The sequence below is a fragment of the Neovison vison genome, chromosome 12, assembly GCF_020171115.1.
Source record: "Neovison vison isolate M4711 chromosome 12, ASM_NN_V1, whole genome shotgun sequence".
Lineage (NCBI taxonomy): Eukaryota > Metazoa > Chordata > Mammalia > Carnivora > Mustelidae > Neogale > Neogale vison.
The window spans coordinates 138,020,687-138,046,766 of record NC_058102.1 but is presented as its reverse complement, the minus strand read 5'-3'; the positions used below and the strand labels follow the sequence as shown (position 1 = coordinate 138,046,766).

The following is a 26,080-nucleotide window of genomic DNA, read 5'->3' as shown; positions in this document are numbered from 1 at the left end:
AGATTATGAAAGGCAAAGAAAGACAAAGGAATTATTACAGTTCAGAAGAAATTCAAGAGTCAGGTTAACTAGAATGAACACATGATGCCAGGTTAGATACTGGACCAGGGACAAGGGAAAATGTGTGACATTTGGGGACAACTCGTAAAGTGTGAACACCATCTACAGCTTATCAGTGTTAATTTCCTGACTATGACCACTGCACGTAACAGAACATCCTGGGTTTTAGGAAGACACCCTGAAGCATTTAGGGGTAAATATTTCAATATACCCCCTACGGGCCCAGAAAAAAAATTATATTAATACAGAATGAGAAAATAAATGTGGTAAAATCTTAGCATTTGGCAAATCCAGGTAAAGGAATAAGATAATTGTTGTGTCACTCTTACAACATTTTCCTAAGTCTGAAATTATTTCAAAATAAACTTAAATTCTGTGTACTTTGCCCAATCTATGTATATGTATTTGTTTATAAAGGGTATATATTCATATTTATGTATACTGAAATCATACAAAGCAGAAGATTTTTAGAAGATTTTTAGAAGATATTTAGATAATATAAAAGAGAACTCCACATTTGTATAAAAGCTCTGATAAATCTGTGTATGTGTATATACACATACACACATTTATATGCATTCTCATATGCTTCCTTTGCCCCAAAGATCATTCTGCATCCTCCTGGAATGCAAATTGTGAAAACACACATACCTCTGGGCTTACTCTGTCTGGCATAGGCACTCTTCAAAGAATTAATTTCCAGATCCTTAACTTGTACATGTACTCATCACTACAGCTGAGCTGCTTGAGGAGACACAGGCAGCAGGGGCCCATCTCCATCTCCATCTCCCTTGATGCAATCACCTTTGACCCACTTTGCAAGAAAAAGGCCAACCCTCAGGCACCTCACTGTGGCACAGTGCTCCAACAGGAGAAACATGGGAGATGGGGAACAAAAATAACCCAATGATTCCTTTAATCAAAGCACAGTAAGAAACATCAGCTAAAAATTCATTTAAAGTAAATAATTATTCATCAAAATTCATCATATACTTGTTGTTTTGACAAAGTACATTAGGAAAGACCTCTGTGAGGAAACTAGAATGGATACAGAATTTCAGAGAAAAGTATATAAAATCTCTGGCTACTAAGGCATAGCTTGTTTATTTCTTTTCTTTTCTTTTTTTTTTTTTTAAGAGAGAGAAAATATCCACAATGGGAAGAATCTTAAACAGATTCCACACCCAGCACAGAGCCAGACACCGGGCTTGATCTCATGACCCTGGAATCATAACCTAAACTGAAATCAAAATCAGACACTTAACCAACTGAGCCACCCAGGCTCCCCTTTCTTCTTCACTTTTCAACTGGATGGCACTGGGTATCAAACCACTGTGAAAATCAAACCCTACTAGATACACTTATAAGAGGAATGTGATAGTTTTGCTAATCTATTATTTTTCCTTACTGGCCCTCTGGCACAAAGAATTGGTTTAATCACATTCCTTGGATCTTATCATGGGTCCGTGCACGGCCCAGTTTTATTTATGCATTCAATTATTTATTTTTAATAATACACCACAAAGCAACCACTCAAAACAAAATAAAACAAAACAAAAAACTAGGACATTAACAATAATCTGCATTTAATCTACAGTCCCCCCAACCACTAACCCACCCTCTTGCTTCAACCCAAAGTAACAAACATTCTAAATCCAGGAAAAAAAAAAAAAAAGAGTTTCTAATAAAACTCCCTGATTCCCTTGATTCCCCTTGTATCAATCGATCTAATATTCTCTCCTCCCCCATCTTATACACACAAACACACACAGACCCTGTGTTGCTGTTTTGTTCCAAACTTTATAAAAAGGCTACCACAGTTCATGCTATCTTTGAGGAGTGATATTTTTTCTTACATATTGAGACCAGCGGTTTTAAATCTTCACTACAAATTGAAAACCCCTGGGAAGTTTTAAAAAGTATGATGCCTTGGTCCATCTACAGGGATCTGGACTTCACTGTCCCAGGTGCAGCCCAAATATCATAAACTTTAAAGTTTCCCTCAAATGATCCTAACATTCAGCCAAGGACCACTGTTCTAGAATGACATAGGGAAAGTTAATGTGTACAAGTAAACATGAAAGGTCCAAATATTATGATTCCATTATTATTATTCCACCATTACAGAATTATACACACACACACACACACACACAGAGAGAAAGATGTATGCACAAAGAAAAAATACCAAAATGTTACCAACCACTTTTCCTCTAAACAGTGGTATTATATATCAATTTTCACTGTCTTCATTTTACTATACTTTTCTACACAGAACACATTTTACTATTTAAAAAAATGAATATTTTGGTTTTTAAATATTCCATATCATCTCACCAAAAAGGATACACAGATGGCAAGTTGGCATATGAAGAAAGTTGGTTCAACATCACATGTCATTAGGAAATTTCAAATTAAGACACTGACATACCCCTACACATCTATTAGAATGACTATAATGTAAAACACTGACAACACCAAATGCTGCCAAAGATGTGGAGGAACAGGAATTCTCATTAACTGCTGGCAGGAATACAAAATGATACAGACACTTTGGAAAACAGTTTGGTGGTTTCTTACAAAACTAAACAAACACCATTTTATGCAATAATTGTATTCTTTGTTATTTACCCAAATAAGTTAAAAACTTAAATCCATACACAAACCTGTAGACGAAGGTTTACAGCAGTTTTTTATTTGTAATTGCTAGAATTTAGAAGCAATCACATGTTCTTCAGGGCATGAATGGACAGACAAACTCCTACATTCAGGTTATGGAATACTGTTCAGCAGTAAAAGGAAATGAGCTATTGAGACACACACACACACACACACACACACACACACCATGGAGGAACTTTAAATGTTAAGTAAAGAAAGCCCATCTGAAATGGCTACATAGTGTATGATTCTAATTATATGACATTCTGGAAAAGGCAAACCTATGGAGACAGTAAAGTGATTAACAGTTGCCAGGGAGAGGAAGAGAAGGATGAATGGGTTAGGAGGGCACCAGGAATTTTTATGGTAGAGAAACTACTATGTATGCTACTGTAATGGTAGATACATGTCATTATACATTTGTCAAAACCCATAAAACCTACAACACCAAGAGTGACCCTTCATTTAATCTATGGACTTTAACAAGAAAGCACTGATACTGGCTCATCAACTGCCATAAATGAATCATACAAATGCAAGATGGTAGTAACAGAGGAAACCGGGAAGGTGGGAGTATTCTTAGGGGATATGAGAGAACACCTAGCAGTCTCCACCCCTTTTCTGTAGACCTAAAAGTGTTCTAAAACATAGTCTCTGAAAATCTCATTTAATATGTACTTCATAATCGATATCTGAAACACTGCAATGATAAATCCAAAAAAGTACAGAGTTTAGCTGGAGTGCTTAATACAAAAACATTGCTACACATGAGAGCTCCAATGTGGCTCCGTAGACAAGAAATAGAGTCCGTGCCCTCCCAATGGACTACCTGCAACCAGCTGTGAGCTAGTTCTTTTTTGCTAAGAAAAATTCTTTCTTCAATCTTGTTTCCTATGTTTGTATTTTTTTTTTTAAAGATGGCCATCCTCAAAACCACAAACTTTAGACAAGCCCCGAAAGCTTCCTCCTCATCACTTCCCAATCCAGCATTCCCAGAGTGGGGCAAAGGGAAGAAGCTGCGGAGGGCCCAGAATGAGACAAGAGCACAGAGAGAAGTGCCACAGGCGGTCAGGTAGTCATGCCCCCCACACACCTAGAGGGACGCTCCAGGTCATGTCACTTTCCTTTCTCCCAATGAAAACACAAAGCCAAAGTCAACTTCTGTCTGCTCAAAAGGGATCAAAAACAGGAATTATATGTCAAATGATATAAAGAAAAATCAGTTAGGCAGAGGAGAGAAATCTTTTCCTACCATTTCTCACTCACCACAAAACAAAACCAAACAAAACACCAGGAAAAGAAAGAAAACAAGATTGACTTTGATCTCATTTATTTTCTTTCTCTCATTCATTTAATAAAACCATAACCAAATTCACTGGACCATCTTTCTTGGCCCCACGTGAAAAGAAATTTGGAGGATCAGTATATCTTAAAATAAAATTATATTATTATTCTCCACAAATAATGCTGTAGATAATTCAGACCAACACCCGAATCTTTAAAGTATTACAAACTAATTTAAAAAGTCTCTATCGGGGCACCTGGGTGGCTCAGTGGGTTAAAGCCTCTGCCTGCAGCTCAGGTCATGGTCTTAGTTAGGGTCCTGGGATCGGGCTCTCTGTTCAGCAGGGAGCCTGCTTCCTCCTCTCTCTCTGCCTGCCTCTCTGACTACTTGTGGTCTCTATCAAATAAATAAATAAAAATATTTTTAAATAAATAAATAAAAGGTCTCTATCTTCTTTCTGTAAATATACATCTCTAATAGTTATTCTTATTACTAAAATAATGCAGGTTCACAGTAGAAAATAAGTATATGAAAACAAACCCAAAGAAAAGAAAATCTCTCAGGTCCCTGGGTAGCTCAGTTGGTTAAGCAGCTGCCTTCTGCTTAGGTCATTATCCTGGAGTCCCAGGATCGGTCACAATCAGGCTCCCTGCTCAGCAGGGAGTCTGTCTCTCCCTCTGACCCTCTCCCCTCTCCTGCTCTCTGTCTCTCTCTCTCTTTTTCAAATAAATAAATAAATAAATAATCTCTTTTTAAAAATTTTTTAAATAAATAAATAAAATAAAATCTCTCTTAGACCTATACCATACAAAGACTACCTTTTAGACTTACCTGTGTATTTTTTGGTTGCTTTTACAAAAATGAGGTAACATTATATATATACTCATTTGGAATCGGTATGTTTTCACACTTTAGAATACTTCATCAACATCTTTTTTCTAAAATAAACACAGACAAGGATATTTGTACTGTGTTTTGTCCAAAAAATTTTTTGATCATATGAGTAACAACCCAGCATCTTTCCATTCTTGGCAATGATTTAGGGTTTTTTCTACACACTTTTCAGAAAACTGTTTTGGCTTTCCTGGAAATATATTTTAGAATTAAACTACTGTCAGTTTTTCCAGAACATGTAGATAAATGAGGGGAAAAAAAAAATGTGAAAGGCCACACTTGTTGTGACAAAAACGATCTGTAAATAGAACGTCAACTGACCAGCAAATAGAAAAAGGCTTTTGAATATCAAACCATAAACCCATTTCTGACTGTTCTCCTCTTGGGTTAATAAATCAGCTTAATATACTTCATTCCTTTTTCATTCTACTTAGCTTTTACAGGTGGGATATAAACACTTTGTTCTACAATTTTGAAAACCAATCACTATAACTCATCAATATAGAATAAAATGTATGTTGATCATAAAAATAAACGTTGACTTGTGTCCATATTCCTTTTTCCATACCAAGTATCTATAATATTTTCTGTCTAAATAGTGCTGAGGTGCTCTTACAGTAATTCCTAATAATTTATATGGGGTATTTAAAAATCAACACTCTCAAAGCGAAGCAACTATCTTTGCAGGTTTTTTCACAGAAAAAAAGTAAGATAAAATTTAAAAAGATAGGAAGGTAAAATGTCCTGAAGTTGGGATGCCTGGGTGGCTCAGTGGGTTGGACAACTGCCTTCGGCTCGGGTCATAATCCCGGAGACCCCGGATTGAGTCCCGCATCGGGCTCCACGGGGAGTCTGCTTCTCCCTCTGACCTTGTCCTCGCTCATGCTCTCTCTCTCACTGTCTCTCTCTCAAATAAATAAATAAAATCTTTAAAAATAAAAAAATAAAAATAAATAAAAATGTCCTGAAGTTGCAGTATGTGGAAAGAGCCGCAGAGTATGTGTTACGGATGACATTATTCCTCTTTCACATAATCTCAAAGCATATTAGACGGCAGTAACTGTTTATAAACAGAAGTAACTGCATTAATGTAATTAAGTTAGAAGTTCTTTCAAACCCAGTTTTTAAAGGTATTTTATAAAAGGGCAATTCATTCTGCTTATAACAAGCAGCCAAGAAACCTCGGTAGCTTGGTAGAAGCTTCTGTACTTTCTGTGGCTCAGCGGAACCTGCCATAAATACGCTCAAAGTACGCTTCAAAAATGTGGAGAATGAAAATATATCATCCCAATTTATCCTCATAACACCCAGAAATTCTTCATGTACATATCGCAAGTTCATTTTAAAGGCAATAAAATGTTGCTCATCCATAAAAAACTATTAAGCACGAACCAAGTACAATGCTAGTTGCTGGTACTACAAGGGTGATCAACCTCCTTCCACTCTACCTAAAGAAACTGACACTAAACACATTTACATAATTAGCCATTGAATTACAATTGAAATAACTCCTGCAAGTAAGAACAGAATGACAGGAGAGTGTCCTTAAGTAGAAAAATAGCAGAAATTAAAGGATACACACAGCACATTGTAAATGAACATATCCCAATTCCTGAATGAGCACATTTTGAATTTTTAAAGAAACCTTTATGTAGAAATTGACTCTTCTGACTTTCCAAAGCCACATGCAGATGGACAAAAAAGTTACAAGGTAAAGAGGCTTTCTAGGCATAATGAGGAAATTTAAATATAACTTTATTGCAAAATCAAGGACTCAAACACACCATCCAAACAATCTGACCTACCCCAGATTCTAACAAAGCTGTCAAATAACATTATTAGCTCTTAAAAATTCATTACCGTAAAAAACACATACTGAAAAGCAGTCAAGTCTTAGAATAAATCATAACTCAATTTAGATGAATAATTCAATATAACATCAAAGATCAAATGTCCATATGCACACAAACATATGTATAAAAAATATAAAGACATAGGAATTTCCACAGAATTTACCAAAGTGTTTTGTGTATTTAAACACAGAAGTCCCTCTAACATTCAAAAAGATCTTTCTGGAGTTTCCACTACACAGAATCTAAAATTCACCATAATATATTAATTTTAACAGGAAGTAAGACCACCAACAGAGTCCCTGACAGAACAATACATCAGGCAAAACTGATCTTTGGTACCTATTACTCTCCACTCTTCCTTCCTTTATGAAACCTTTTTCCTCTCTCTGACTTTTCTGGATACTATGCATTGTGCCTCTCTGCTAACCATCACAAAATGACCCATGTCCCCAAAGAAACATATTAAAGTTCCAATGCACATATTGAAAAACTAAATTGTTTCATAATAAATTTTTGGAGATACAAAAGCATCATCCAGAGTTAAAAATCTGATTTTCCAATAAGCATTTGGTAGAAAGGTCTATTTTAAAAGGATATGATACAAGAAAAAATGTAAACAGTGAACACATGAAAAAAGTTATCCTAACAATGAGATAGCGCCTCAACACCCATTAGGACGGCGGCTATCAAAAAACCAGAAAACAAGAGAGTTGGCCAGGATGTGGAGAAACTGGAACCCTTGTGCAAGGTCAAATGGCGCAGCCACTATGGAAAACCATACGCAGTTCCTCAAAACATTAAACACAGAATTACCAAATGATCCAGCAATTCCACTTCTGGGTATACACTCAAAAGAACTGGGTATATACTCAAAAGAAAGGTACACCTATGCTTTTGTACACCTATGCTCGTAGGAGACATTTGTACACCTATGCTCATAGGAGCATTGTTCGTAATAGCCAAAAGGTGGAAGCAGACCAACTTGTCCATTCCCAAAATGGGGTAATCCAAACAATGAAATAGTTATTCAGTCTTTAAAAGGAAGGAAATTCTGGTGCCTGCTACAACATGGGTGAACTATGAAGACATTACACTGAGTGAAATGACAGTCACAGAAGGACAAATACTGTCTGATCCCATTTACATGAGGTATCAAGAGTAATCAAATTCATGGAGACAGAAAGTAGGATGAATGGTGGGGGCCAAGAGATGGAAGAAGGGAAATGGGAAGTTGCTTAGTAAGTTCTTTAATAAGCACAGAGTGTCAGGTTTTCATGATAAAAAGACTTCTGGAGACCGGCCGCACGACGATGTAAATATCCTTAACACTACTGAACCATACACTTACAAACAGGAGGGTAAATTTTATGTTATATGTATTTTACAATTTAGACAAAAAAGTTATCCTGTCTAAAAATCAAATATAAGCAACTAAAAGCAACTTTTAATGCCATTTTGAGCCTACTAAACTAGTCATAGTGAAATATATCCTTCGATACCAATTACCACAGAAACTGTAAATTAGCACAGTCTTTTAAGAGAGACAGGCAGACATAGGCAAAAACATGTCAGTACTGTAAATCTAGCCTAAGGAATTCGCTCTAGTTTGTTTTATTAAGAAAAGGGGAGAATTCACCAGTGATACTCATTGTGTAAATATTTTTTTAAAAACTGAAGCATCCTAAATAACCAAACAATAGGGAAACAGTTAAGTAAGTCACCATGCATCATTATGTTTAATGAATATGATAATTAGGAATTTGAATAAAGAAAAACAATTATAGAAATAGGAGAACTGTCTAAATACAACTCAATGTCAGAAATCCAAATATAAAATTGTATATACATTATGAATCCAATTATATAAAAATATATAGCATTGGGGGCACCTGGGTGGCTCTGTCAGTTGAGCATCTGACTCTTGGTTTCACTCAGGCTATGATCTTGAGGTCATGAGATCCAGTCCCATTTCAGGTTCCATGCTCAGTGGGGGTCTGCGTAAGGATTCTTTATCGCTGCCCCTCCCTCCACTCTCTTCCTAATAAATCAATCAATCTTAAAAATACACACACGCGCGTGCGCGCACACACACGCTTGCGCGTTATCTGGATAAGACCACAGGGTCATATGCAAAAACCAAAAGGCTGCTTTAATGTAAGGGGGTTACAATTTCTTTTCTCCCTACCTCCAAAATGCATTTACTTTATTGTCGTGATTATACTTTAAAAACAACAGGAAAGGGGGACTGTAAAGATGAAGGAAACAGATTAGTTTCAGGTGAAATAAAATATAAAATGGAGGCAACATTGTGGTGTTTATCTAAACTAAAATTACAACTTAATCTCCTCCCACTACTTAACTCTACCAATGCTAAATTCTCCTTCATTTCCTAAACTTAATCTCAACCTCTCAACTCCAGGTCTTCACGCACTCTGTTCCCTCTATTCAAAACCCTCTCCCAGGGCACCTGGGTGGCTCAGAAGGATAAGCACGGACTCTTGGTTTCGGCTCAGATCAAGATCTCATAGGTCCCTGAAAATAGAGCTACCCTATGACCCAGCAATTGCACAACTGGGTATTTACCCTAAAGATACAAATGCAGTGATCCGAAGGGGCACGTGCACCCGAATGTTTATAGCAGCAATGTCCACAATAGCCAAACTATGGAAAGAACCTAGATGTCCATCAACAGATGAATGGATAAAGAAGACACTGTGTGCACGCAGCGCACACACACACACACACACACACACGCGCGCGCGCGCAATGGAATACTACGCAGCCATCAAAAGAAATGAAATCTTGCCCTTTGTGCCGACGTGGATGGAACTAGAGGGTATTACGCTGAGTGAAATAAGTCAATCGGAGAAAGGCAACTATCATATGATCTCCCTGATATGAGGAAGAGGAGATGCAACGTGGGGATTTGGGGGGGTAGTAAAAGAATCAATGAAACAAGATGGGATCGGGAGGGAGACAAACCATAAGAGACTCTTCATCTCACAAAACAAACTGAGGGTTGCTGGGGGGAGGGGGGTCGGGAGAGGGGGAAGGGGTTATGGAAGATCAAGCTCCACATCGGCTCTGCACTCAGCTCCGAGACTGCTTGAAAGAGTCCCTCCATCTGCCCCTCCCCTATCGCATGCAGGACCATGCTCTTTCTCTCAAATAAATAAATACATAAATCTTAAAAAAAACAAGACCAAACAAAATCTCTCCCTCCTCCTCTTCACTTAGCCAGACCTCAGCTGGAATGTGATTTCCTAACAGTAGTCCTCCTGCCCTTCCTGCAGATAGGTTCCCTTGCACCCCCAGATTCCTGCATTTCCCCTTTTCATATTAATCATACCATGCTACTTGTGCATTACTCGTCTTCCCCACAAGTTCTGTGCTCTAGAGGCCACCGACCACGTTCGTCTTGTTCTCGTCTATATCCCCAAAGACCAACCCCACAGTAGTATACCAGGAGACGCTCATTCTAAAAGATATTATTTATTCAAAATTATATATTCCCTTCCTTAAAATTTGTCTTAAAAATCAGATTTAACACCATCACTCTTCTTTTAAGAAATCAATTTACAGCATCATGTGTCTCCAAGTTGTCGAAAAAGCAAGATTTAAATCTCTTATACTCTGCAATATTCCAAATTTTCCAGCTTTCACTACACCCTGCAATTATTAAACTTTTAAGAGTTGTAACTATAGATGGTAACTATCCTGACATTTCACATTAAAATCTAATATAACCCATAAATCTCTAAAACCTAACGAGAACCAGTCTTGATACGTTCATTTATTCTATTTTTAGCTGAGGAAAATTTATTAGGACAAAGACAAAGAGGCACCAGGTTATAAGAAAAGCTAATCCTTAGAAAAGCGATCTCAAGTGATAAAGAGCTTCCGCTGTTTACTGCTACAAAGCCAATTCAATATTGCTACACCTTTTACCTTCAAAATATTTGTTCAACAGCATCTTGAGATTTTGTCAACATAATTCAAAATGGGAATTGTGCAGAAAGAAACTTCTCTCAATAAAAGTTGAATGCTGTCCCCTTTCTGGGTCAATCTCATATTCTAGAAAATATCTCACCACCTTTTTTCTCAAGCCTTCAAAATAAAAGCAAAACAAACTAGTAAAGCAGACAATAAATCCCATTCTTATGCAACATTATGAATCCTATTTCAACTAAGGAAGAAATGGGAATTTTTTCTGTTAAAGAGCTAAATGGAAAAAAGCAGAGAGATCACCATACTGTCTTCCTTTCTCTTCCAGACAAGCTTCCTGAAAGAATGCCTCCAAACCATCACACACGTTCGGAAAGACCCCATTCATTAGAGGACATCCCCCCCCCCCCCCCCCCCCGCTGACAACCCACACCTGAGGGCTACTCTAAACACCAGTATTGTGAAAGATTAGGAATTCCTGAGGGACTGTCCCAGGTTCAAGGAGACTACAGAAGGCCAACAAGGGAATGAAGCTGGTGGGTAACACCCAGATGGGCCCTGCACTGGCAGCAAATCTGCTCTCCAGGACACTGCTGGGAAACAGAACAACAACAGAAGGACTGTAGACTAGATAAACATAATTCACCTATGTAGTCATTTTACTGTGGTTACGAAAAAGAATGTCCTTGTTCTCCAAAGCTACACGCTGAAGGACAAATGGGTAGAGGAGTGTGATATACACACAACCTACTTCAAAGAGTTACAAAATAATTTTTTGTATATATGAAATTTTTTATATATTTTCAGAAATACAAAAAAATAAAGAATTGATCCTGTTAAAAAAAATTAAGCTGCACTGGTTGGGAAAGAGAGGCAGAATTTCACATGCTAAAAAGAGATACACTCTAATCAAAGGAAGAAATAAGAAGGAAAACTTTGCAGATCTTAACATTGTCATTTTCCATCAGAATGCAGTTCAGCACTGAGTTAGAAAAGCACATCTCTACAGTTCGATGAAAACCTCTGATGGCTAATAATTTTACAGCACATTTTAGGGGGAAAGACAAGAATGACTTCACCTTTGTAATACAAATCAAACGTTTTATTTTATTATTTTTTAAAGATATATATATTTTTTAATTTGACAGCGAGGCAGGCGGAGGGGGCGGGAAGCAGGCTCCCCACTGAGCAGAGAGCCTAATGCTGAGCTAAATCCCAGGACCCTGAGACAATGACCCAAGCCAAAGGAAGAGAGAAGCTCAACCCACCGAGCCACCCAGGCGCCCCACATATCAAACATCTTAAAGTAATTTTTTTAACTACAGAGTTACCTCTACTAAGAAATCATTTGAGACCCAAGTTCTTCTTAACAGTCAGTCTGGGTACCTAAAAAGTTGGAGTGGATTCTCCTGACCTGGGCAATGTTCCCCATATGTATCAGTACACACACCTATAGGTACATGTAGGTGCAAAGTTCCCATAAAAGGTCTAAGGCTGATTTGGGTAAAAACAAGAAAATCAAAATGACCCTGCTGACTCTATACGAGGTAACCTGGACCAAGACCATGACAATGGAGAAGCATCTTTCCTCAGGAGATTCTGTGACAAGGAAGACTTCCCCTTACTTAGCAGTAAAGAAACCTTCTTTTAAATAGCATCTAGGTTATTTCTACCATCAGAAACAACATTTTTTTATAACAAAGCGTGCCAATGAAATACATTTCAGTGATCATATTTTAATAGTATCAATCAATCATTTGGCATATAAAGTTATGTTGATACAGTTAAAACAACAAATTCAAGCTGGTTTGAAAATCAAATTGAAATTCTGTGGTACCAAAATTGTCATGAGTAAACAAGTTTGCAAGTTTGCAATGTTCTTCCCACACTAGTAAGACCCAGCCCCTCCTTTCCTAATCCAGAACACATCCCACCTCATTAGATCTACATAATACATAAAGAAAATGACAAAAAGTTATTACCTAAAGAAAATACACAACACCAACTACTATGAATTTATATAAAAACTTAGTGTGTGTGTACATGTGTGCATTCTCAAATTTCTTTTAGATTCGAATCAATCATATTCTACTTCACTTTGCATTAGAACGTAACAAGGTTAACCAGTGAAGACATCAAACACAGTACTTTACTGGAGACTGACTGTCAAAACCCTTACTAACATGTCCTATAACTTCCATTTCTATCCTATTCTTCTAGAATCTTCAATAGGCAACTGTATTTTTTAAAAGACATTGTGACACCAAATGCTCTACAATTTAATACAAATGAAACATGAGTGTACATCAGTGTCTTACTGAAATCTTTCCATGTTTCACTGTTTAAAGTGAATGCTTTAACATTCTGAATGATCCAAACATGTGAGTAGGAAAGAAAACTAGTTCGACTCCAGGGTACCTAGGTAATGCCAGCAAAGTCAGCTTCTGAATTCAGGGGCAAAAAATAGCACTCTACAATCAACTGCCTACACATGACCACTATCTCTGAACACGAATTTAATAACTAACCTATGACTCAGTGCTCAAAGTAGGAGAAGGAGACTGGACTAGGGGAAGAATAGGGAAGATCCTTTCACTCTATTCCTGACCCCTTCTAACCAACAGCTTTAATGAGAAGCTAGAAAGAATTACTTTCATAGTCACCTTGTCAATCTCCAAAAAAGAAAAAAAGAATGGAATATCAAAACACTATTTTAGATCAGTTTTGAGGGAGAAAGATACAGGCTTGGAAATATCAATTCCACACTTCTAGGAAAGGCGGAAAAAATTATATAACAACATGCACCATACAAGTTGACGGGTTCAAATTCCCTTACCAGAAAACATCTACTTATGTTTAAGGCAAAAAAGTGTAATATACAGCTGTCCAGATTCTATTAAAAAAAAAAAACACTAAATATTAATATATGTGGATTTATTAGCCAGACCATATAATATGTATCATTTACTTATGTTAGTTATAGTTGAAGTAAGACACTTTGCCAAGTCTCCTCTGCATAAAATTCACTTATGTCTCAAAATTTTTCAATTCAGACTTCAGCCTTTGCACTCAGGAGAGTTCTGCATCCAGCATGAGCTCTTGTCCTCTACACAGATCTAATTTATACAGTGAGTCAAGAAGTAGAAGAAATGATCCAACACAGCCTTTCTTTTCCTTTTTCCTCTCCTCTGAAGTGAGTTGAGTTCTCACTTAAGGTTTGTAACACAGCTATTTTCTAGCGTAAAGTTATGCCTTCCTCGGTGCCATTGTTGTAAGGTGTTTTTCCTTAGACCTTCCCTTATGTGGTTTTACCTTTGTTGAATTGGTATAAACAACTGTACCAAAAAAAAAAAAAAATCACTTACTAAGGTGTGCTTTCCACTATGTCTTTCGATAAATGAGAAATACCAAAAGTCATTACATAATATTTTCATACAGAAATTCATTTTTAGAGAAGTTAATGTAAAAGAGAAATGGAAAATTTTAAGCCAGTACATCAATTCTAATAACACGCTTCAAGTATAAGCCATATAAATCAAAATATTTTCTGAAATTAATGAAAGAGATAACATGATGAATATTTAAGAGCATTAATTTTAAATAAATATTCTGCTCCATCTCTACTTGCCTAGAGAATAAGCAGGAAGAACAGAGAACATGTGCCTACAGTTGGAACAAGGTGCCTCTGAAAGTAACCAGGACAACAAGGAGCAACAGATGTAGGCCCCCAAACCCTGAAAACTGCATGTTTAAGTTTTCTTAATTTAGTCGAACAGAGGCATTTCTCGTTTCACTGAATAGCTGTGTTCCTACCAGGCAAAATTGGAAATGAAAATTTTCTCACAGATATTATCATAAATTTTAGAACTAGAAGGCTTCCAGACAATGTAGGCCAGTCCCCATATTTAAAACAAGAAAATGGGCAAGGGTGCAGCAGGAGGTGTGGGGGGCGTGGGGCGGAGAGTGGAGGCTCATTCAAGAGGTCAAGCCAATGGCCAGACCTAACATGGCTAGTTAACAGCAAAGCCAATCCAGGTCTCTGGGACCCTTAAAGAAGACTGTTACTGGAAAACTTACTCTCTCAAAATGGGATTTTAAAGAATTTCTCTTAAGAACAGAGTATCTTGGGGTGCTGGAGTGGCTCAGTTGTTAAGCATCTGCCTTCGGCTCAGGGCATGATCCTAGCATCCTGGGATTGGGCCCCGCATTGGGCTCCCTGTTCCGAGAGAAGCCTGCTTTCTCCCTCTCCCGCTCCCTCTGCTTCTGTTCCCTCTATCACTATGTCTCTGTCAAAAAAAGAAAAAGAAAAACAGAGTATCTTAAAACTATTATAAAGAGGCTGGAGTGCACTAGTTTGTGTTATACTAACGAATTTTAATTAAAGTTAATTTAGATACCAAGTTTATCTATATTATGCAATATAGTGTAGCTTAAAACAAAAATGTTAATGACAGACTTGCAAAACCTATGTAAATAATGTCATTTTTAAACAACAATAGCAGGTAAATGATTTGAAATTTTAAGATTTAGCTAGGAAAAGTAATTAAGAAGCTTTACTGACATTATATTGTAATAGTACAGTAAGTGACATTTATGCTACAAATTTAAATGACTTCTGATAAAAAAGAAAACTAGATTTTCATAGAAAATGTTCTGTTTAACTACAAACCAATTTATTTTATATATATGTAAATGTGTGAGTGTGTGTGACACAAAGAGGAAGAAAAAGGAGACCAGGAAAGAATTAAATGGACATGGGGCGCCTGGGTGGCTCAGTGGGTTAAAGTCTCTGCCTTCGGCTCAGGTCATGATCTCAGGGTCCTGGGATTGAGTCCCGCATCTGGCTCTCTGATTGGCAGGGAGCCTGCTTCCTCCTCTCTCTCTCTCTCTCTCTGCCTACTTGTGATCTCTCTCTGTCAAATAAATAAAACCTTAAAAAAAAAAAAGAATTAAATGGACAAAGTGTGAACAATCGGTACACTGGATAAAAGATATATGAAGAATTTGGGTTCTAAAATTTTACAACTTTTCTTGTTACAAGTTTGAAAACCTATTGAAACAAGAAGACACTAGATGATGCAAATCATCTCAATAAAAACTTAATACTATACTTATATTTGAATGCTATAATTGAATATACTCTATAAGAAATACTACATTAAAATCATGTTAAATTTCCCACAGTTACCAAACTAAGAATTACTCATTTTTTTGCAGCAAGTGGTCAAAAAGATGATAAATTAGCTAAAAGTAAAGTCTATTTCATTTTCAAATGTCAGTACTAACACAGTGAAGTGCCTTAAACTAAGAAACTGATCAAATAAATTATCTGAGAAGCAATTTTTGCTGGCATTCTTCACCACCGCACCTACAGTGTACTGTGCCACAGCTCTGATGGCTTAGACACAGGCTGTTTCTCAACACAGACTGGTATACACTGGACCTGGCCCAGCCCACTAAACGCCAGCAGGTCTCCCCAGTAACTATGACAACCAGAAATTCTCCATACACTTCCAAATCCCCATCCCGCCCATGAAAATTCTGATTTTACACTTGACCCTTGAACGTGGTGGGAGTTAAGGGCACCGAACCCTGACACAGTTTGAAAATCTGCCTTTAACTTCTGAGTCCCCCAAAATTTAACTACTAATAGTTAAGTACTCTGGAAGAGAAGCCTTACAGATACAGAATTGATTAACATATACTTCCTCAGAGGTCCCGCGTGCTGTATTCCTACAATAAAGTAGGCTAGAGAGATGAAACTATTATGAAAATCAAGAGGAAAAGACATTTAGAGTACTGCGCTGTATTTCTTTAAGTAGAGTCACCACACACTGTTACATTATTTCAAGGGTACCATACAGGGGTCAGACAGCTCTAACTCCGTGTGCTATGCTCTCCACAGGCCTACCTACCATCTGTCACCATAGCGTCCTATATCGTACTCATCCAAAACTTCCACGATACAAGAGGACTGGCCCTGTTCAAACCTGTGTTATTCAAGGGTCAAGTATATATTCACTTAGGTAACATTTAAAATTTTATCTTCCAAAATCCAAACTTATCAAGCATAAATGTCTTAATATAACAAATAGATATGTACACTTTACAAAGGGATTTCTTTCAAGAGTCTGTTAAATGCAAATACCCCAGTGTTCAAAACACAATTCAACGTAAGTTTTCTTTTCTGTAACCTCTACCCATCTTCTAAGGTACACAGCTCTTCCATAAAACAAGATATATATCTTCAAAATTATCCTACACAGAAATTTCAGCCAGTACTTAGGGAAAGCCTTATATTATTCGTTCCATTAGTAAGACTCAGAAGAATCCTTCTGCCACCACTGAAGGACTAAGTAATCTATCACTTATTTATAACATTATCTGTTCTAACAAATATTAAATTGTTCTCACTTCAGCATGAACTTAAAGTGTACTGCTCCGCAGAATGAAGGTATTTGTTCCTACTCTGTTAGAAAGCCACAAACAGATTACACCCCAAATTATTCACTGCCATTACTTTCTCCTCACTTAAATGAGAAATGTTTCATATTCAGAAGTGACCTCAAAAAACTCACTCCTTTATTTAGGCCAAAGGGCGGATCAAACACTCCAGTGCAAGATTCACTCCTGGATTGCCAAGTCAGAAGAAACTTGACACAGAAGTCCTCTCTTAGAAAATATGTCATTATGACTCACAGAACCAAAGTTTCCTAAAGAAAATGAAATACAGTATGTATGATAAAATTTACAAATAGTAGAGGAGATAAGATACTTTATTTTTTTCATGTTAAAATAAAATTAAATAGTACCCTAAATCATCATTTTTGGGTTTTGGTGTTTTTTAGGCTTGTTTTTGTTTAACCCGTTCCACCAAAATAATCATCTGGAAACTGTTGTACAATGCTGTGTAACAACTCCTGTTGTTACAATCTCCATTAAAGATCTAAGAGGTCCATTACAAATTATAGCCCAGTTTAAATATAACAACTTTCAGATAAATACTTTATCTTGGGCACCACCTACCTGATAAAACAAAACTTTGAAGAAAAAAAAAAAGTTGACAAGTGTTTAACATTGCAACATATGCAAATACAGAAAAACAGAAACAATTTAAGCACTAAAAATCAAAAGGCTTTTTGTGGATTGTAATAGTCAACAATCCACAATGAAATGCACAACTCATAGCACACACATAATACATCTTCCACCAGATAAATATCTTGCCTCAAAATGGGGCAGAATATATAAAAATCTAGAGCAAAAGCTGAAAAACATTTTAAAACATTTAAGCAGTTCTCTAGGGTTTAGCTTGGGGCATCCCAACCAGGGTGCCCAGGTGTGCCCAGGTGTGCCCAGGGTGCCCACGTGTGCAGAGAAGGGATCCCTGCCGCTTACAGGACAGTTGGGCACAAGCCTGGTCTGAGGGGGCAGAGCCCACTGCCTCGGAGCCCCGCACAGCTCCATCAGCTTACCCGCATGCAGGGCAACTTCCACCACACAGTTCATGACACGGAAAGGGCTAGGAAATGCTTCTGAGAAAAACCCACCCAGACATAACAAGTATCAACCTTTCTTTTAATCTCTACAGAAATACTGAAGAAAACAAACAAACAAAAAAAAACCCCAAAACTTTAGTTACCCATCATTCTCACCCAGATGCAGGTTTGGAAATCCTATCTAGACTTCAAAGATGTATCTTCCTATTTTTTAACCTGTACTATGATTCTTCACTATTTTTTTTTTTTTTCAAAAACCAAAACTCTGGTATATTCAGTTTCCACCATTTTGAAAACTTACAACCCCCTAAAAACTATATCTTAACACAGACACAGTAACACTCCCTAACCTATGGTCACAGTGGTCTACTCAAGAATGACTTCTGTCAGTACAGAAAGCCATCACATTGGCAAGAATGAGAAACTCACAGCCTACTTCAAAGAAAGTCTAAAATGGGCTGAAAACTAAGAAAAAAGCTACAAGGCAAATACAGCCTATGACCAATCTTTTTAACTTATATCTAACAAAAATGTCTATTTGTCAGAGTAATTTTTCCATAATGAAATTTTCAGTTGCTCCCCTAACTGAAATCCTTCAACAGCTCCTTAAGCCCTGCAGGGTGAAGTGCGAACTTCTGGAACGTCCCTGCCCCAGACCCTGACTACACCTCCTCCAGCTTTCTCTCTCCCTGTCTCTACGTCATTCCTCATTTCTATGCTCCCAAATGCTCAACCACGCATAGTTATGCCTTCATGCCTTTCTCACACTGTCTCACTTCCTCGCCAACACTCTATCCTATGCCACACTCCACACACACAAGCGCGCGCGCACACACACACACACACACACTCTCTCTCTCTCTCTCTCCACCCCCTCACCCCGGCCCTCAATCTCCCTTCACATGGGATCAGCTTAAATTTCACCTAAAGATAGTAACACATGGAACAGCTACCCCATACTAAAGGATGTTACTTAGGAACACCCAAAGCCATGCGTTATTTATTGAGCACCTATTATGTGCCAGGAAAAGTGTTTCATGCTAGTAATAAAAATCTTTGGCCTCAAGGATCTTACACTACATGAAAATAAGAATGAACAACCGTGTGATTTTGAAGAGTAGGACAGGAACTAGGGTGAGGCAAGCAGGGTGCTACAGGAGGAAGCATGATGGGGCTCGACTAGCAAGGAAACGTGATGCAAGGATAACAAAGAGGAACCCTAGGAGCTGGGGAACTAAGCAGAAACTGGCTGGGGGGTTTTTAATCTTCAACGCAAAGTAAGAAGTTTGAACTTTATGTTCATAAACTTCCAACTATATGTTCACTCTTTATGACTCTCTGGTCTTCACAATACGCAGAGAAGTAACCAGATAAAACATAAAAAAGAAGTCACTAAAATGACCCACCTATGCCCCTAAACATGTTCAACATCTCTCGATCAGAAATCTAACAGGAACACCAAGTGTGAGGCCCCAAAGCAGGAAAAGGCAGCAGGAAGTAAATCCCATGGGGTAACTGTACATAAAGGAGTTCCGTGCGAAGCAGGGTCCTTGCCTAAAACCAGGGGCAGGGGTGGCACTCGTCCTGGATTATGAAACTGGACTGAAGAAGGTTTTTTTGCTAAGCGTGCTGAAGCCCCCACTGAGGAAGTTGCTGACCTAATGCCAGCTGACTCGGTGAGAGAATCTGTGATATCACCAGCACCACCACGGGGCTGGTGCTCTGATCCACTAACACAAGACCTGATTCTGATCTGGGAACTCCAAAGGCAGGAAAGCTGCCAGACCAGCAGGGAAAATCACAAAAAGACAAAGACCTAGGAGAAAGAGAAAGAATTTTCATCAGAATGAGCCTGCAAAATTGCAGAACATGATGAAAACGCCAACAGCATCAACAACCACAATATAAATTCACCGGAGACAAAACAAAAAATAATCAAGTGATCTGAAAGAGACTTCAAAATAAGCACATAAAGATCCACAAAGAGATACAAGACTAATAAAAGAACCAAATTTTTTAAATAAAAACAAGCAGAAATGAGAAAAGAACTAATGGATATAAAAAAAGACAAAAATCTTACAAATGAAATACAGCCATTGTGTTTGCAAGTAAAAACTTGTACAAGGTTCAGACAATTTATTATTAGTCACCTAACGAGCTATCCCTCACCTCTGCCCTTGTCCACACAGGGCTCTGAATTTCTAAGGGCAGCGGCGTACAGGACACTGTTAGACTCTGAGATTCAAAAATGAAAGACAGAGTGTACCCGGCCTCAAAGAACTCTGTAATGGTGATGCTAACTGAGCACTAAGATTCCAAAGTAAAATGAAAATTTCCCAAAATGAAGTAAGCATTTTTAAGTTAAAATGCCTGACATTTCTTAGCCTTCATAAATTCCTACTTCCATCTTTACTATGAGCAGGCACTCTTTGGTAGACAAACGTTCGACAAAATTTCGTATCAATGGAGTGGAAATATCAAAAGCTGCTTCTCCTCTAATCGGTATTTGAACTCATCTAGCAAACTATCCTAGTTTATTCAAAGCACACCACTGACAAAGTAGCCCACGGAAAAGTCTCAAAAATCAGAGCTCACTTCTTGCAATATTATTCTTAGCAGAAAGCACTCAAAGATTTCACAATAACAACAGCCTCATTTTCATTTGTCAAAAACAGCCTAATTATTTCAATCGATGTTAAGAATAACTATTCGTATTAAAATAAATATAATCATTATGAATTACATGTGAAAATTTTTGAACTCTCCAACATTACATTCCCCAGTAGGAAATGCTCACTCTATTCCGAAGTTCTCGTAACCAGAAATTCTGTACTTTTTAAAAAGTACATCAAAACTATCATATGATCACAGTTAGGGTAAAAATCTTAATTCTTCCCTCACTCTCTAAAAGTAAACAGTTAATACAAAAGAGTAAAATCCAGCTCTCCTCCTCATTGGAAATAGTGGATTGGAATGGCAGAAAATATTACATATAGTAAAATCCCCTTAAACTGAGAACATATAATCTGTATCAAATCTGCGAAGTCTTTTAGGATATACTTGGTTCTCATTCCACCAAAGACACTATCAAAGACATCTTTCTTTTTTTTTTCTTAAATACAATACTGACCCATGTTATCTAATGATTAAGCTTCACACAATTAAACCTCTGCTAATTAGGTTAACTTAAACTTAAATTTTCCCTCTTCAAATTTCTTTCTTTTTCCCCCACCCACTTCTCCTCTGGCAACCACTAGCTTGTCCTCTATATTTATGAGTCTGTTTCCCTCTTCATATTTCTAACAAGTCCCTTTCCAATGACTAGTCAACAGAATATTTGGGGAACAGAACTAAATCAGCCAAGAAATTAATGACACAGATTTCCTCAGTACATCTAACTTCTCCAAATAAATGAAACATCAGAAAGGATCTCCTTGTTCTAACAGAGACAGGTGCACAACTGGGCTGAACCAGATTATACAATCTCTGTTGAAGTGACATAATTCCAGTCTGTCCCATAACAAACTTTTTCTTCTCTTTGAGTACTCCACAAATGCTCCTGAGGCCCCTGAAATTAAACAAAGATGAACACTTACTCATGACTGGAAATGTCCCTGTAGGCTGTCCCGATCGGAGAATAAACCAGAATCTGCTGCCCAAATCTTCTCAGAAGAATACATGTCCTGGTCAGAAAACAAAGAGAAAGAAATCATCTTTTCTAAAGGTCAGCATTTAAAATAAAATCTTCTAAAAGGAAATGAAAATAATCATTTCGACAATTTTCTATTTCTAAAAGAACCCTCTGGTGTCATCTAAATATTAAAAAAAAGACCTATCAATCTTTAACATTCATCTTTTCCTTTGTAAGAAGTTATCTCAAAAGCAAATAGTGTGTATAAAGTAATTATCACACAGAAACTTATTAACAGGTGTCCTTGGTCTTCACTTACTAAAATCTTATTCCTTCCCCCTTTCCCACATAAGTGAGTCCTAGAAAGGAAGCACTCCATATCGGGTAGATATAGCACATCACAGCTGCTAGATTTATTTGGATTACACATAAATAATTCATATAAACTATCAAAATAAAACGACCAAAGTTATTCCTATAAGCCTTCTCTAATATTGGGCATTTTCCTCATTATAAAATATCGTTTCATTGTTTTAAAAAACTGTAAACAGCAGCAAAATAGAAAAATTCTCTCACCACACAACACCATTACATCTATGCAACTATGTGGGGCACGTTTCCTTTCAAGGGATTTTCTGTAAGTATTCTTAAAATACACTTCAAAAATACTGCATAAAACATTTCATATTTGGTTCTTTTCACTTCAAGGTAAGATAAAGCATCAACCTGTATTAGTATAAATACAAACTGTATCTTCCTTACTTCATTAACATATTTTTTTAAATGAGGCATAAAGATTAATGCTGTATTTCAACATATCCATGGATGATAAGTGCCTCCCAGATCTAATAATAAGATTCCACAGATAAATTAAAATTTGGTATAAAATTTGCACTGTGCTTCCTCATGTACAGCTTTCTTCACTAACTGATAAACTACTTTTTGCAACTACAAGAAGTGACGATTATCTTCTAAGACGATTAAGAAAATAGCCTAGTACTAAGGACCTCTGATTCTGAAATCGATTAAAGTTCAGGTAACATTTTTTGAAGAAATAATGCTTGTCTCATCTATATACTTCTTTACTCGTGCCATGTAACATACATGAGAAATACAAATTTACAAAATGAAAATCTGTATGCGCAGCATGACTCGCAGGCTGTAATTAGCAACGGCATATAATCATGGAGCTGCTGCATAATCACCTGACCCCCACCCCACACGCTTTCTTCTTTATCTATGCAGTAAATACTATGATTTTCATTTCCAGATAACCCACTTATCCCAAAGGAAATGAGAAGTTGTATGGAAAATCTAAAACAACATATAATCTACATGTTAGTTTTAGAATACGGGATGTAAGCTTCTCACTATAAATACACTCTCTTGATGGTACTTCACAGGGTCCATCAGACCTGTTTTCCCTCCCAGGGCACTATGAGGTCAGACACGCTGACCCCCGGAACATGCTGAATGATGACGTCATGGAAAGGCAACCCCACGTCACAGATACACAAAGGAGATTAACGTTGGTAGATGATCCAGAAGTTCCCTTCCTCTCTAAGAGTCTCTTTAGCTGGGGACTTTTTATCCTGTTTATGTTGAAGTTTTCAATCTTAAATTTAAAATTCCTAAAGGGCAACATCAAAGCACAATGCACTAAGAAGTGCGCCCCTCCTACCCATAACCATAAAATGCTGAACAAATACGTATTCAAGACTTGAAGTTCCTAAAATATCAAGAATTTTCTTAGCACTGAAATTAGTAACTTCAAAAATGCCAGGATAATAAAACTCATAAACAGTGCATTGATAATCTTGCCATTTAAAGTGATGAATATACCTTACAAATCTGCAACAATGCATGTACCGGAATGACTGCGCAATGTCATGGAATAGTTCTTAGTTAGTAATATACTTTGAAATTACTTATAACTGAATACACTGGTTTAAGATTCTTTACCCTAATCACAGCTTTGAAATGCAGGTCTTCTATCTGCTCTCAAAGCAGGTAGTCTGGGAACTCTTCAAGCAACACGGCAATTCAGAAGAACATGGCATAAAATGTGCGCATTCTCTTTCTCCTTCTCTAAATGCTATTCCCTCCCACTGGACATACAAAAAAGAAAAAAAAACTATCTTTGTTTTTCACACCATCCAAGAGGGGAAAAAAAAAAGTAATTTGTCTTAATTCCACAGCTTCGCATAAAAGGTATGTTGGCATATTTCCACAAAATCTGGCCTTTAAACTCATTTTCTAGGAACTTGTGCCAAGCTGTTCATTCTCAGCATGAGAATTTATAATCATGTGAACCTAATCCTGGTTCTTTCAAGTGACTCCTCTAACTTTTCTGACAAAACTTGATAGACATGAATGACGAGCCGGCCTAAGTAAGGATACCCAACCCATCCTGACTGGGCACTCAGGGTCTACTTAAAAGTAAAGCAAACTCCACCAAACCCTTTTCTTTATTGCAGGCACTACATGACCTAAAAATAATTCCTGATACTTTTAGACAGTTAAAACCTCCCAAAGGATCTGAAAGGACTTCTGCTTTTTATAACACCAGATAATCTATTCTAGAACGAGCTCAGCGGTCCCTATGTTAATTATGTTAAAACTTAAATTGAACAGAATTATGAACCACAACATATGGTATCACATTCTATTGTTTCTAATAATATTCTTTCAGGAGACCAAACTCACAGTAACTTATTTGATTGTTGATGAACTTCTACTGAAAGAAATACACAAGAATGTCAATGTCCACTGCAAGCTGATAGACTCTCCCCCTCCTTTCACTCTCATCACAAATTATAATTTTAGAAAATCCAATTTAATCTTGAGAACAATTATGCTAAGTGAAATAAGCCATTCCTATGTAAGATGAACATCCTATTATTCCACTTACATAAGGCACCTCAAAAAGTCAAATTCAGGGACAGAAAGTACAATGGTGGCTGCCAGAAGCTGGGGGGTGGGGAAAATGGGAGTTGGTGTTTAATGGGGACAGAATTTCAGTTTGGGAAGATGAGAAGAGTTCTGGAAATGGATAGTGATGGTTGTACATCAATGTAAATGTGCTTAAAACCACTGAACTGGGTACTTAAAAAAGGTTAAAATGTTAAATCTTGTGTATATTTTACCACAATAAAAAAATACAAATAAAAAAAATCAAACTTTCCAATTTTTATCATTCAAGATAAGTACCTCTCCAACTAAAAATACAGTTGTCAGGTACTTGTGTCTGAGATTCTCATGTCCAAATGGACTGGGAACCAACCCTCTTGCGACATGACATCAAACATATTTTATAAAATACAAGGTTTATTCTTTTAAGTGCATAGCAAAGCTCATAAGCAACTAAGAGAAATCCTTAGAGACCAAAAACATGAACAGGAGCACAAAAGAGAATGATCAGTAGGCAATGTTGCCAGCAACGGCCTTAGAGGCATTTGACAATCTCCCATAACCAAGCTGCACTGTCCAATACTGTAGCCACTAGCCACACATAACTTTTAAAATTTAAATTCATTAACACCATGTAAAATTTAAAATTCCATTCCTTTGTCATACTACAGGATTTCTAATGTGGCTACTGGTTGCTGTATTAGCAGAGATGTGTAACATTTCCATCATCACAGAAAATCTACTGGACAATGCTGAAGGGCTTTCAGTGTTGACAGTCATGCATGGGACAAAGTCAAAGCTTCACACTGTACAACATGGGAAGTCAGACTACAGTTAAGCATATAAAGCCTGCCCCTGAAGAACTACGTCTTCAATAAAAAGAATAAACTATGAAAAAAAAAAATCTGTCCCAAAGGAAGGATGAAGGAGAATTTTCTCCTGAGTCTAGGTTTATTTGTATTTGGAGAAGGGGAAGAGAGAATTCACTGTAGATCTGTAACCAAAATCAAACTTCACACAAGTTTCAAGTTCAAATCCATACACTTGCATGTTATAAAAGTCTCAAGCCTAGAAATCAAGTCACCCTGGTTTAACAATGTCCTCAAACCACAAATTCTTTCTGGGAGAAAGCACTCGTAAGCCAGGTCTCACAAGCATTTCCACAGATACAGTTACAGTAAAAATTAGCTCAAACTTTTAAAAACAGGCATAAGCGAGATTCAAGAGAATTAAGTAATCACAAACAGTTAAAAAGGAAAGGACAGTAATGTTCCAAAATACAACAGGAAATGGAAAATACGAGCAAAAAAGAAGGCAACAGATTAGGAAAAGAATCAGGTGA

The 26,080-nt window shown here is 37.2% G+C and overlaps 1 protein-coding gene across 1 annotated transcript in view; it reads right to left on the bottom strand.

Moving 5' to 3' along the window:
* The window catches only part of USP6NL (USP6 N-terminal like), a 153,973-nt gene extending 130,159 nt beyond the window's left edge, over positions 1 to 23,814 (bottom strand). The window contains exons 1-2 of the mRNA XM_044229336.1: positions 23,791 to 23,814; positions 21,794 to 21,880 (exon numbers count right to left, since the gene is read on the bottom strand). Coding sequence (XP_044085271.1) covers positions 21,794 to 21,797 — 4 coding nt within the window. The 5' untranslated portion in view covers positions 21,798 to 21,880; positions 23,791 to 23,814. The remainder of the gene's footprint in view (positions 1 to 21,793; positions 21,881 to 23,790) is intronic.
* Between the last annotated feature and the right edge of the window lie 2,266 nt (positions 23,815 to 26,080).